General features: G+C 39.1%; 5 protein-coding genes across 6 annotated transcripts; 3 read left to right on the top strand and 2 right to left on the bottom strand.

Moving 5' to 3' along the window:
- Positions 1–31: 31 nt before the first annotated feature.
- Positions 32–2,959, bottom strand: LOC117569370 (1,4-alpha-glucan-branching enzyme). Its single transcript, XM_034250501.1, has 4 exons — positions 2,760–2,959; positions 2,177–2,346; positions 1,119–2,059; positions 32–1,060 (listed from the first exon to the last, which is right to left on the bottom strand). Exons 1-4 carry the CDS (start codon positions 2,852–2,854, stop codon positions 194–196), a joined length of 2,073 nt encoding a protein of 690 aa, XP_034106392.1. The 5' UTR covers positions 2,855–2,959; the 3' UTR covers positions 32–193.
- A 1,170-nt stretch (positions 2,960–4,129) lies between these two features.
- On the top strand, positions 4,130–7,849 carry LOC117569161 (U4/U6.U5 small nuclear ribonucleoprotein 27 kDa protein). Its single transcript, XM_034250225.2, has 3 exons — positions 4,130–4,273; positions 4,345–4,615; positions 6,080–7,849. Exons 2-3 carry the CDS (start codon positions 4,407–4,409, stop codon positions 6,384–6,386), a joined length of 516 nt encoding a protein of 171 aa, XP_034106116.1. The 5' UTR covers positions 4,130–4,273; positions 4,345–4,406; the 3' UTR covers positions 6,387–7,849.
- Positions 4,826–5,887, top strand: LOC117569160 (eukaryotic translation initiation factor 6). Its single transcript, XM_034250224.2, has one exon. It carries the CDS (start codon positions 5,057–5,059, stop codon positions 5,792–5,794), a length of 738 nt encoding a protein of 245 aa, XP_034106115.1. The 5' UTR covers positions 4,826–5,056; the 3' UTR covers positions 5,795–5,887.
- Positions 7,850–8,710: 861 nt separating the features above from the next.
- On the bottom strand, positions 8,711–10,987 carry LOC117567922 (thioredoxin-related transmembrane protein 1). Of its 2 annotated transcripts, none has more exons than XM_052003903.1 (4): positions 10,637–10,987; positions 10,182–10,343; positions 9,945–10,119; positions 8,711–9,704 (listed from the first exon to the last, which is right to left on the bottom strand). In XM_052003903.1, the coding sequence occupies exons 1-4, from the start codon at positions 10,810–10,812 to the stop codon at positions 9,222–9,224; spliced, it is 996 nt and encodes a 331-aa protein (XP_051859863.1). In that variant the 5' UTR covers positions 10,813–10,987; the 3' UTR covers positions 8,711–9,221. The 2 variants fall into 2 exon arrangements, with proteins under 2 accessions (XP_051859863.1, XP_034104097.1); XM_034248206.2 differs by having other exon boundaries at positions 8,711–9,683; positions 10,637–10,985.
- Positions 10,988–11,318: 331 nt separating this feature from the next.
- On the top strand, positions 11,319–12,837 carry LOC117567923 (synaptosomal-associated protein 29). Its single transcript, XM_034248207.2, has 2 exons — positions 11,319–11,897; positions 11,961–12,837. The coding sequence occupies exons 1-2, from the start codon at positions 11,657–11,659 to the stop codon at positions 12,584–12,586; spliced, it is 867 nt and encodes a 288-aa protein (XP_034104098.1). The 5' UTR covers positions 11,319–11,656; the 3' UTR covers positions 12,587–12,837.
- The last annotated feature ends 229 nt before the right edge of the window (positions 12,838–13,066 follow it).

Here is a 13,066-nt window from a genome sequence, read left to right as displayed (position 1 = left end):
TCAATCCCAATCCCAATAATACACTTCCAACTACGGGTATATAATTTTATTGATGGCTTTCGTAACATTAACAAAAACTATATCTAATTTAGAAATTCATATCTCATTGTTTTACATAGTATATAACATACATAATAGGTATGTATATATGTACACGCGTTTATTTATAAACAATTTTCTGATGATCGATTATTTAATCACTAACTCGTGCATACACCACAGCTGTGCGGGAAGGCGCATAGATTTGAATGAAATTTGAGCGACCAGCGTGCCCCCAAGGATCGGAGTGATGCTTGCAGTTCATATCAATGCGATTGTGGCCACCGAATAAGGGATCGTCTGACGAGAGCACTGCCTGGTAGGTACCGGCCCAGTTGGTGCCAACACGATAATCACTGAAGCTTTGCGTTGGATGGAAATTAAAGACAAACACAAGTCCACCACGCTCAAAGGCGATGGTCTTGTCACCCTCGTGCTTCCAGCTGACGTAGGCGGAGCCAGAGTGTAGCCAGCCATAGCGCTCCTCTGTTTCATTCATGGCACGATCAAACTCATTCAGATACTTGTACTTCAACAGTGGATCATCCACCAGGTTCCACTGGCGACGAGCATAATGATACGAGTCGTTGTTGCCAACTCGTGGAAAATCAAGCCACTCGGGATGTCCGAATTCGTTGCCCATGAAATTGAGATACGCTTCGCCACCCAGTGCGTGTGTGATAAGCCGTATCATCTTGTGCAGCGCCAAGCCGCGATCAATGATCAAGCTCGAATCGGAGAGCGTAGACATGTGCGTGTACATCTCCTTGTCCATTAGCCAGAAGGCAATAGTCTTGTCACCGACAAGTGCCTGGTCATGTGATTCGGCATAGGCCACAGTGTTCTCCTTCCAGCGACGATTGGTGAGCGTGTGCACCACATTGCCCATATCCCACTGGTCGTCACTCTGCTCCTTCAACAACTCAATCCATTTGTCCGGTATGGCCATACCGAGGCGATAGTCAAAGCCAATACCGCCCTCAGGCACTGGACGACACAAGGTTGGCATACCAGAGACATCCTGCAAAAGTAAAGTTAATGGCTTACAAAGCTCAACTGAAAAGAACCTTTCAAAATACCTCTGCAATGGTTATGACTTCGGGATCCAGCTTGTGCAACATATAATTGGCTAGACCCAGATAGTTCAGAGAGTCCGTGTCGACATTGAGACCAAAATACTCGTTGTAGTCGCCACTGAATCCTTCACCAATGCCTCGCGAATGATAGAGCATAGATGTGACGCCATCGAAACGATAGCCATCAAAATTATACTCGTCGTGCCACCAACGCAAATTGGAGAGCAGAAAACGTAGTACTTCATGCTCAGTGTAGTTGAACAGGCGACTGTCCCACAGGGAATGCTCTCCACGAGCGCCATCGTGGAAGAAACCGCTGTTGGTGCCATCAAACTGATTGAGACCATCTTGAACATTTTTGGAGGCATGCGAATGCACCACATCGAGCAGCACATACAATCCCTGGGCATGGGCCACATCGATCATGCGTTTCAGTTGCTCTGGATTACCATAGCGACTGGATGCAGCAAAGAAACTGGTCACTTGATAGCCAAAGCTGGCATAGTAGGCATGCTCCATAATAGCCATCACTTGGATACAGTTGTAGCCCTGCCGTTTGATGCGTGGCACAATGCGATCGGCAAACTCATCGTAGCTGCCCACACGAGGCTCTTGCGAAGCAATTCCCACATGGCATTCGTAGATCCTGAGAGACTTGGGCCTGGCTGGACGGCCATGCTGACGCTGATAGCGTTCGCCGGCCGGCGGCTGCCAAACATATTGCTTATAGTTGACGCCTTGATTCGCCTCCTTGGGTGGTTGCACTACATATTTGGCCCAGGGTGATAGACGATCCAGCAGCTGACCATGTTGGTTGCGTATAATCACCTTAATTTCGCTCAAATGCTTGATGGGCGGACTGCCATCTGCATTGGCAGGCAAATGCAGTTCCCACTTGCCAAAAGGCAGTTTCTTGAACGGATGCGATTCCCAATGCCAATTGTCTGTAAAGGGAATTCAAAAAAATGTTTCTTGAATAACGTCCATAGTATCGATAATGCTGATATCGATGAAAATCGATGCGATTGTGAAAATATTTATTCAATTGGGTGGGTACTCACTAAAATCCCCAGTCAAATAAACGTCTCTTGCTCCCGGCGCCCACTCGCGTGCAATCACCGAATTGTCCGGCTGAAAGTGCAGGCCATAGTAATTGTAGCCCTGGGTGAATTCATCTATGCCGCCCTCGCATTGATCAATCTTGTTAATCCAATCCTTAAGAACGCCATGTCTGCGAACAGTTGTTGTGTATACAAAGAAAACACGGAAATCAAAATTGAGAAATCAAGGCCAAGGCGAATGGCGAATAGATTGCGTCGCGGCGGTTGCTCCAAATGTTCAGCAAAAACCGAAACGTAACGAACTCACGCAGCTAGCACAGAAGTACAAGTAATTTAGACAATAATAACCTTCATCTGACATTGAGCGACGCAGTTTTTCCAACTGCACCTGGTGTCAGTGCCAAGCCCGTTGATTTCGATTATGATGACAACAAACACTGCCAAAGCTCGAAGTTCGTATGCACTTTTCGATACTAGTATCATCATCTTGCTTATCAGCCGGTGCCAACAACTTCGGATTACATGACGCGCACAATTCACCAGCCGCAGATGCATATGGTTCTTATAGTTAGTTTTCACTTACCGGCGGCGTATCTCACGCTCAAAGGGTTTTAGGTAGCCATCCAATTCGAACAGCTTATCGATGTCCTTAACCTCCACCTGCATTGCATCGCCCATGTCGCAAGCCGCTATGAAATGAATCTATACCAGAAATTAACTCAACTCAAGGAAAAGAACAACTCGCGCACCCGCCGGTGCTGCTTGCAAATTGACAACTGCCATGTATAGCGAGTGCGAGGCCCAACACAAAAGCTCTGAGTCTGAGCTTTTTTGTTTGCAGGCGGTGTCCGCATGAAGCAACAGCTGTTCATGATGCTTCTTCGCCATTGTGTTTTGTTGCGCTTATTCGCGCATATAAACAACAACATAGCAATAAATGACATATTTTCACTGATAACGAAAAACACATACATATGTGTGTGTGTTGTGGGAATGCCATATTTGTATGTTAATTGGCTATGGCTATTTATTGTTGACATCACTGAACCGGCGCCATAGATTTACTTGTAACTTTATTATGTAAAGGTTGAAAAGAATATTCCATTTGATAGATTAAAAACGATCGATCGACCTATGACAACCTATGCATGTCCGCATTTTGCTCTAATAAAGGCGCTGCTAAGCTTTTGCTACGATTGTATTTTATGATTAGTCGAATTAAACAATTCCACTCATAAAAAGCAACAATATAAAGATGTTTACAAGGCTTCAAAATGTTTAAGTAGTCAGATTTGTACTGCTGTTTTCGTAAATAAATTAAAAATATACACATACTTACACATTAGGCATTCTTATTTTATTTTATATTTACTCATTTTATAATAGAAAAATGTAAACATTTGTAGTTTACAAAAGAATAAAATATTCAAATAAATTCTTAGGCTTTTTAAGGCGGCTTTTATTCTATGTCAATAATGATTGATTTATCTATATATTTTTTCTATCCCTTCAATTTGTATTGACATATTAAATTAAACATACTATTTAAAAATAAGATCATTTGTGTAAGAGAATTTTTTTAATTCAATTTCGAAATAAAGAAAATTGATATTTAAAAACATCGATAATTACTATTAACGTTTTTGAAATTTTTTAACATCGATTTTTCGCAGCTAACCTCGAAGAAACGATTGGTTGCTGATAGCAGTCGGAATATCGAAAAAATACCGCATTAAGCTTTTGGCCACTTTTAGTAATTCTATTTTGTTGCTATATTTATATTTTTATTATTTTAAAAATCTTTAATACTTACACTAAAAACAAAATCAATGAAACACTAGATTTTTTTGTCACCCCAGTGCAAAAATTTAAGAGTTGGCAACTCTTAAGACTAAGATATCGATACTTTCGATATTAGCCACGATGGGTTGAGTGCTTCTAATCAGCTGTTAAGTCCAGCGGCCATTACGGTCAGTCAGTCTTGGCGTCGCGGGTGTGAAGGAACGCGTCTTGTTTTTTAAGTTTAGTTTTAAGTTTATCGCTTTTTACTTAATGCCGGTGTCGCACAAATTAAGCTAGACACAGCTTTAGGCAACGGTGAGTGTGTGCAACAATATGGAATATGCAAATTGCTGTATAATTAACGTTCAATATGAATTCGTGCGCAGGCATTTTGTATATTTTCAATACGTTTACTACACACATACAACAACAAACAAAAAAGGATAAAATGGGTCGCAGTCGCAGTCCCGCTTCACCCGCACACAGACGAAGGGAAAAGGAACGCTCTGAGCGCAAAAAGAGACGCGAACGACGCTCAAGAGAAAGAGAAGCCATCGGCGTTGGGAGCAGTAGCAATCGCCGTGACCGGGAACGTGATCGTGAACGTGACAGAAGTCGCAGCCGTGACAGGGATCGTGTGCGAGGACGGCGTTCGAGGTGAATAAGCAAGTGTAGTGTACCAAACCACAAGCGATAAGTATAAAGTACTAAAGTTTTATTACTAAATTACATTATCATCAATAGTCTTAAGTTAAAAGCGTGGCCCAATATGTATTGTTAGCCGGAACCAGTTCAATTGAAAAGGCCGGTTAGTAAGTCCGTACATGAACTAGTTCATTACTGAATTTGCAACCCTGTGTATGTGTGTTTTGACAGTTCGCTCGCTCGTTCTCCCTTCAGCACATTTATTTGGCAGCCGCTCATCTAAGTAAAAATTACCACGTGAAGTGAAATTGGCGAATTTCATCACATAGAGCAAACAAACAAATCTACTTAAAAACGAGTGTAAAAAGTTAAGAGCAGCGAGTGCCGTGCATTAGACAGCAGAGAAACCTTACAACAAACAGAACTCAATATTAAAAAAAAAAATAACACAAAATGGCGCTTCGCGTGCAGTTCGAGAACAATGACGATATCGGCGTCTTCAGCAAATTAACAAACACATATTGTTTGGTTGCCATTGGCGGGTCTGAGACCTTCTACAGCACCTACGAGGCTGAGCTGGCCGAAACCATTCCCGTTATTCACGCCAATATCGGCGGCTGTCGCATTATTGGTCGTCTCACAGTTGGCAATCGCAATGGCCTTTTGGTGCCACATTCCACCACCGACGAGGAGTTGCAACATTTGCGCAACAGTTTGCCAGATGCAGTCAAAATACAACGTGTCGAAGAGCGCCTGTCCGCCTTGGGCAATGTTATTGCCTGCAACGACTATGTGGCCTTGGTACATCCTGATCTGGATAAAGAGACTGAAGAGATTATTGCCGATGTGCTTAATGTGGAGGTCTTTCGTCAGACCATTGCCGATAACACACTGGTTGGCTCATACACAGTGCTGAGCAATCAGGGCGGCATGGTGCATCCCAAAACAAGCATTCAGGACCAGGATGAGCTCTCATCGTTGCTGCAAGTGCCGCTAGTGGCCGGCACAGTGAATCGAGGAAGCGAAGTTTTGGCTGCCGGTATGGTTGTCAACGACTGGATCTCGTTTGTGGGCATGAATACAACAGCCACTGAGATTTCTGTGATCGAGAGCGTGTTCAAATTAAATCAGGCACAGCCAGCGACAGTGACAACAAAATTGCGTGCAGCGCTCATCGAGGAAATGTCCTAAGCACACATACACACATATTTAATAAGAAATTCATCATTGTTGTTATCTTTTGTAAACTGTCAGACGAAATACAAGGCAACCACAAATTCGAAACTGGTTCTATATCATTTAGGTCTTCCTTCTCTTTCATAGATATAAAAAAGGTGTCACGTTTCATAATTAAATGCTCAAATTCTACACAAAATTTGGCCCAAGGTCATTTTGCATTTCAATTTGAATGCAATCAACTCAGTCCTCTTGCACTTCAACTTCAACAACAAGAAAACAATGCTCATTATTCCGCAGATCCCGTTCCCGAGGTGCAACTGGCAGCAGTTCCGGGCCATCAACATCCCGTCGCGCCACACGCAACAATTCAGCGGCAACAGCTGCAGCGGAACGTCCGCAAATCAATGAGGCAGACCTGGAAGGAAAATCACCCGAGGAGGTCGAGATGCTCAAGACAATGGGTTTCTGCACATTTGACAGCACCAAGAACAAGAAAGTCGAGGGCAACGATGTTGGCGAGGTGCATGTGATCCTCAAGCGCAAGTATCGTCAGTATATGAATCGCAAGGGTGGCTTCAATCGGCCGCTCGACTTTGTCGCATAGCCGGCGGCAACTAGTTTTTTTTATATATATTTCTATACTACTGCTACATTTTTTCACGTTGCCACCACGAGAATAAGCAACGTACCTGCAATTTTATGCAATAGACCGGTTTACAAAATTTATTTTAATTTGCCACACAAAATTTCCACCACACACAAACCAAGCAACAATTCAAATACCTCAACATATTACAACTTATAGTTATTTAGTAGTTTAAGCGAACTTGCGTTGTTTTAAAATTAGCTTTTGCGCGCCTTCTCAATACAAAAGTTAATTTTACAACAATAGCAACACGAACAACATCAATCAACCAACCAATTAACCAACACAAAACCCCCTCAAAAACAAGTGTCACTGAAAGCTCAATGCAAAATGCCCTAAAAATTACCAATGATCGCGGGCCTACAATTTTGTGGTAACACTTGTTGCTCGTTCGGCCGCCATATTTTATTTCGAACCGTTTGACTTTGGCTTTCAGTTGCATTTGCTGCAACGATAAAAATGCACACGATTAATGCTTTTTAAATATTTAAAGTAATTACAATTGTTTTTTGTTGTCACGAAAACGCTTACGCATAATACATACACTGTGTAAGCATTTGGCGTTGTTTGCAAATCTAAATCCCGCATACGAATTAACTGCAAATTCAAAATTCCCACACAGTCACATACACACACATCCACAATTACTTAAAGTATTTGAAAACATACAAACACACAAAATACACAATCATCCCCCATCCCCAGTAATCCTTTCCCAAGAACTTCCTCCATACGCTGCAATAGTACAATTTTTACAACCAAACAAATATATATCAAATATATATTTTATATATAGAAATTTATTTATACACACACAACCAAGTACCTACAAACCCTTAAAAATCCCTACCGTTAAACCGAACTTAACAATAGCCAATAGCCATTTGTTTAAAATGTTATTTGTTGTAACGTTTATTTTTTACACACATCATATATTTACTGAAGAAAGAGACCAAAACAGTTAATTCATTACTCACAAGTGCCAAGTGAATAATAGCAACAAAACAAATCAGCAACAAGGCAAATCGATGAAATAATTTTTCGATGTGCAAATGAGACGCAAATGAGATAAATGTAATATTTTATACTTTTTATACTAATTAACCTAACCAAACAGACAGTGTATTATTCGCTCTCGCAATAGTTATAAATATTTTGGCAATGATAATAATCAACTTATAAAACATGAACAATTCGGCAAAAACACACACACATATATATATATATATATATAATTTCTTTGTAGTTTTTAATACAACGAAATTGCAGGGACTTATCATATTCAATAAATGCTATTTCAATAAAACTCTGAAGACACAAATAAATGTATAGAACTAAATAATTTGATTGATTTCGATATTATTTTTAAGATTCAACCAAATGTGTAAATTCATTAAAAACAAACATCTTTGAAATTGAAATTTCATATTTGTTTTATTTCAATCGTCTTTGGATTGGATATACGGGTTCTTTTATAGCATACCAACTGATTTGTCGTAACCATCAATTATATAATCTTTGATTTTTGCTGACAAGAATACCACGATCATAAACAACATAATGCTTATTAAGTATTATTTATTAATGAGGACAGTGGTTTACCGACTCAGCAGCGGGGAACAGAAACGTAATCAAAGAGGTATGCGGACTTTTAAGCTGTTGAAGATAATTGATAATTAGTATTAAATGATTGGCCGACGGCAAAATAATTCTTCAATGAATGATATTTCACGAATAATGGCATCAAACAATAGAGGTGTTTGAATGCTGAAATTGTCCTAAAAGAAATACATGGTTAATAAATTAAATAACTATTTTATGACGAAGGTCAGTTGCTGAATCTGGATACTTCGGTAGCAGATAAAATGATGTCCCCCATTGGATTGTAATATAAAAAGGTCAGTAAAATAAAGACATTCATATATTTTAACTATTTTATATTTATTTGCTTGAAAAGGTAAATTTTTATTGTAAAAACTAGTTGTGGGTTTGAGTATTATATCGCCCAAAGTCACGTAGCTAATCATACATGGTACATTTATATAACTATATCGAAATTATACGCCATTTATAGGGGAAGTTATGCTTTATTGAATTACATTTTAGTTATTTTTGTTTAATTTGTAATTAATTAATTATTGTAGTTTTCTAGCTCGTTGCACCTTTTTTAATGTTTTTTATTTTGTTCACCTCAAGAATGGTATTTGGTCAATTTTTTGTTATTTTCTTAATACACAATTTAAATGCAATAATTGCACTCGTTTTAATAACGAAAGACACACTTCGAATATTGGTTGCTATTTTATTGAAATAATCTTTAAAGAGAAAGTTTATTAATTGCAAGAATCAAAGTGAACACATCCAAATAAATGACAGAAATTGACTTGCAAATTATTAAGTATACGATTAAATATTAATTTAGTTTAGTTTTTATTATTACTGTTATGAAATACATGAGGTGCAAGGACGCGATTGGCATAATCTTAACGACTGCTATGGCTAAAATCAAATTTTATTTTAAATTTGCCGCAACAGCTGGGGAAACAATTTCAAATGCAGAAATCGATAGCATGGAAACAATTCATTTAGTATTATATATTTGTTTGTGCGTTGTGCGTTCGAATAATAAACAATTAAAGACGAGCACAGCGTCGTCTGTTCCGCTGTTCGTAATACATCCAACAAACCGCAGTTGCTGTTTTGTTGATAAAGGTTTAAGTTTTTTAAATGTATAATATTATGTTAGTCTTTTGTGTTGCAACTTCTCGTCGTTTGAGGAAAGACGCAATCTCTTTAATCCGCTTTGCGTGGTTTACGCTTGCGAACTTGCTCTGTGCTTGGTTTATCGGCAACTTCGGGCGCGTCATCACCGGCTCTACTGTTGATCTTCTCAGACTTTTTTTCGGTCTGAACTTTATCGCCAGTTTCCTCCTTGGTTTCTTGCTCCTCTTCATCTTCCTCCTCCTGATCCTCCTCGGCGTCATCGTCACTGTTGCCATCTTCTTCCTCGGCCGCATTGTCGTCCTCATCGTCTTCGATTTCCTCAGTGGCCAAGTCTTCAACCCCCTTGGCCAGATTATCCTGAGATTCGGAGAAGCTTTGACGAGGCGATTTCTTTGGTGGGTACACAAAGTCCACAATGCAGACAAGCATTAAACCCAAGGCAGCTCCTACAAAGATTGTGGCGATGGCAAAAAGAGCATACGATCCCCAGGTGGGCAGTCCATATTCCTCTTGAAGCCGAGCGTTGAAATCCTTAAAGAGTTTTTGTGTTGTCTATTAGTATACACACAAACAAAAACAATTATACATATTGCACACACACACGGAAGCTTAATCTGTACTCAAATTAACGATTATTGACTGCCCGAAAATAAGCTTAAGATCAGTGTGCACCGATCAGACATATTCTGACTTCTTTGCCCCCAAACCAGATAAGCTTCCGCATGCGTTCATTGAACTAAATACTACAAAAGTCATTTGAAGCAAAAACGTAAACAAGGAAAATGGACGCACCTTTAGAGTGTGCGACAGTTTAAAGAAATAGGACAACAGGGACATATGAATGGTGTCGGGCTTCTTCCACGAGGACAATGGCTCAATGGCCTGCCACGACTTCTTCTTGAGGAAATACAAGAGAGCCTCGGCATCGCGGGCTCCGCGATATTGACGGAATTCGCCATCCTTGACGCTGCAAGAGGAGTTGATTAAAAAATAAATTAGGAGCTAGGAATTTGTAATTGAAAAACTTACTGATAAATGGTTGGCAAAGCGGTAACAAAGAAACGTCCACTGAGTGAAGGCGAAGTGGTTACATCGATTTTGGCCACATTTACATTGACATCCTTAGCTGTGTTTGCATAACGTTCCCAGACTGGCGCCAGATTCTTGCAGGCGGGACACCACGGCGCAAAGCTAAAATATAGATTTACCAATATGAAATTGAAACAAACGAGGTTAAGAAATGGGTTAAGTTGAGCTATTTCAATTAAAAACAGCTGTGAAAATATAAGAGTGACTCAGGCATTAGTGACAATCACCAATAAAGAACGTGCAACGCAGCATTCCACAGAACCAGTAACAACTCCCGTTATTTTGTTGTAGCTGACTTTTGTTGCAGCTTTATGCCGGCTACACCCAAAACTACGCACAAACTGCGTCTGCGTTGTCTTTCACCTATGTTTGCTAGTTTTAATCTTGCCACTTACAATTCAATCATCCATTCGCCATTTAGCATTAGTTGCCAGTTATCCTCATCCAATTCAATAAGTTTTCCATCTGGCTTTGAAGCTTTTGCGGCCGCTGTCGACGCCGTTGCCGACTGCGCAGCCAAAAGCGTGACGATGACACATGACGCGGCCAAAATTTGTAAATAACTTCGCATTTTTTTTTAAATCTGTTTACGTGTCTGTGAGAGTTGGTTATCACGTATATAATTTAAATTTTCTTTTTGTTTAAATGCTCTTGCTTTTTTCCTTGCTAGCTCAATTTTTTTTGTTTAAAACGATGTAAAATTGCGGACTCAGGACTGTCCGGCTAGAACAAATCACTAACTGATAGAGATGAAAAAATGTCAATGATACTAAATATCGATGTATCAATATTTTAATCGATTTTTCATAGCAACATCTGTTTTAAGGTTGCCGGACTTTATTTTTCTGGATGTATCGACATAATAATTTTACACTATAAAATATAAGCTTAAAAAATATTTGTTTTTTTTGTTAACGGAAATATTTATAAATTTATACTTAGTATAAAGGTAAATCTACCAGTATATATCTAATATTACCGCGAAAGTTCTATAACGTGATAATAATGTAATAAATTAATAAACTAAGACTCCACTGTCATTTTTTCATATATCGGCTTGAATCTCAATAAACATGTTTGCATAAATTTGAAATTAACAGAATTGCATATTCATGTATCTGTAGAATAATAGTTGTTAAATTCCAGGTTACAATAGATTCACAAAGGCGTAATATTTACACTTTTGTATAAAATGCAAAAAAATACCAGAAGTATTTTTCCGAAATAAAATCATCGATACATTGTTAGTGACTATGACGTTTTTCTACCTCTGGCCAGTCTGTATATCCGATAAGAATCCAATAAAAACAAAGAAAAAAGGAAATATCAAGTTGGACACAATAAACAATATAAATTAATCAATCCTAATTGTCGACAAATTTGCCCAAAACTCCGCATGCATTGATTGCGACATCATGGCTAACAATTATCTGCAACCAGTGAACAATCATTTTGACATTGAAAACCTTACGGATGTGGATGACGATTTATTTCTGAAAAATACACGAACGAAACCACAGCGTAGTACGAATCCATTTGATAACGATGATGACGACGTATCCACATCGTCATCAATTGCTGCACAACGACAAGCCTACGCTGAGAAGCGCAGGGAAATCGAGCAGCGCACTCTTGACTCGACCCAGAAAAGTTTGGGTAAGCTGTTTTTAAAATGATTCATCTATTTCGGGGGCGTATCTAATTATTAATTTCTTATAGGTTTGCTCTACGAAACCGAAGAAGTAGGCAAGGCGACGGCTGTGGAGTTGGCCAGACAAAGGGAGCAATTGGAAAAGACCTCGAATCAATTGGATGAAATTAATGCGACTTTGAGATTTAGTCAGCGCCATTTAAATGGACTCAAAAGCGTCTTTGGAGGGCTCAAGAACTATTTGTCGGGTAACCGAGACCAACCACCGACTGCAACAGGTTCACCCACTGGCAGCAAGGCTTCTCAGGAAACGAACAGCAATATTAATGTAGCTGGCGGTGGATTTGAAGCTGAAGCGGGAGCTGTAGGAGGCTACAAACCAAGAGAAGCTATGTCGCCTACGGAACGCTATGACAATCATCCCGTTAGTCGATTGCGTGACGATTCAAGTGCCGGTCTCCAACGTCGGGCGACTCAGCAACAACGAGCTTCTAATCCTTTCCAGCAGCAGTTGGATTCGAATCTCGGTGAAATGTGTGACAATTTGTCACGTCTGAAGAACCTAGCTATCGATATGAGTTCAGAGATTGATTCTCAGAACGTATTGTTGGATAATATGAACGATAAGGTTGAAGGTGTTAATTTCAAAATGGAAAAGCAGAAAAAGGATATTAATCTAATGCTTAAAAAGTGAGCGGAGACTGATGTGGATTTGATGCTGGACCATATTATTATTATCATTATCATTATACGTATATATATAAAATAGCTTATTATATTTTCGATCGTATGTGTGTTTCGCGCCATCATTTCGCATTCCTTGTTAGATAGTTTACTATGTGTGCACCAAAAAGATATTTGTATGAGTCATAAATTTGGCAACTGAATATGTCGTTATGAATACGTGTTCATTTTCAATGAGAAAATAAAAATTTTCATTAATAACAGATTAATATAAATTTCTTAGCTTTATAAATCTAATACTCCTATTGTGGAGGTGAATAAACATCAACAAAACTCTTAATGCGCCGATATGTACATACATACATACATATGTATACATTTGTTGAGGTAGGCATCGAAGTTTATTGCATTTTTTTAATCTTGTCTAAAATTATATGTTCATACATATGTACATCTACATATGTTATTGAGGGAAATATTGCAGATAAAT

Source organism: Drosophila albomicans, chromosome 3, assembly GCF_009650485.2.
Source record: "Drosophila albomicans strain 15112-1751.03 chromosome 3, ASM965048v2, whole genome shotgun sequence".
Taxonomy (NCBI): Eukaryota; Metazoa; Arthropoda; class Insecta; order Diptera; family Drosophilidae; genus Drosophila; species Drosophila albomicans.
This window is presented reverse-complemented; position numbering and strand designations above follow the sequence as displayed.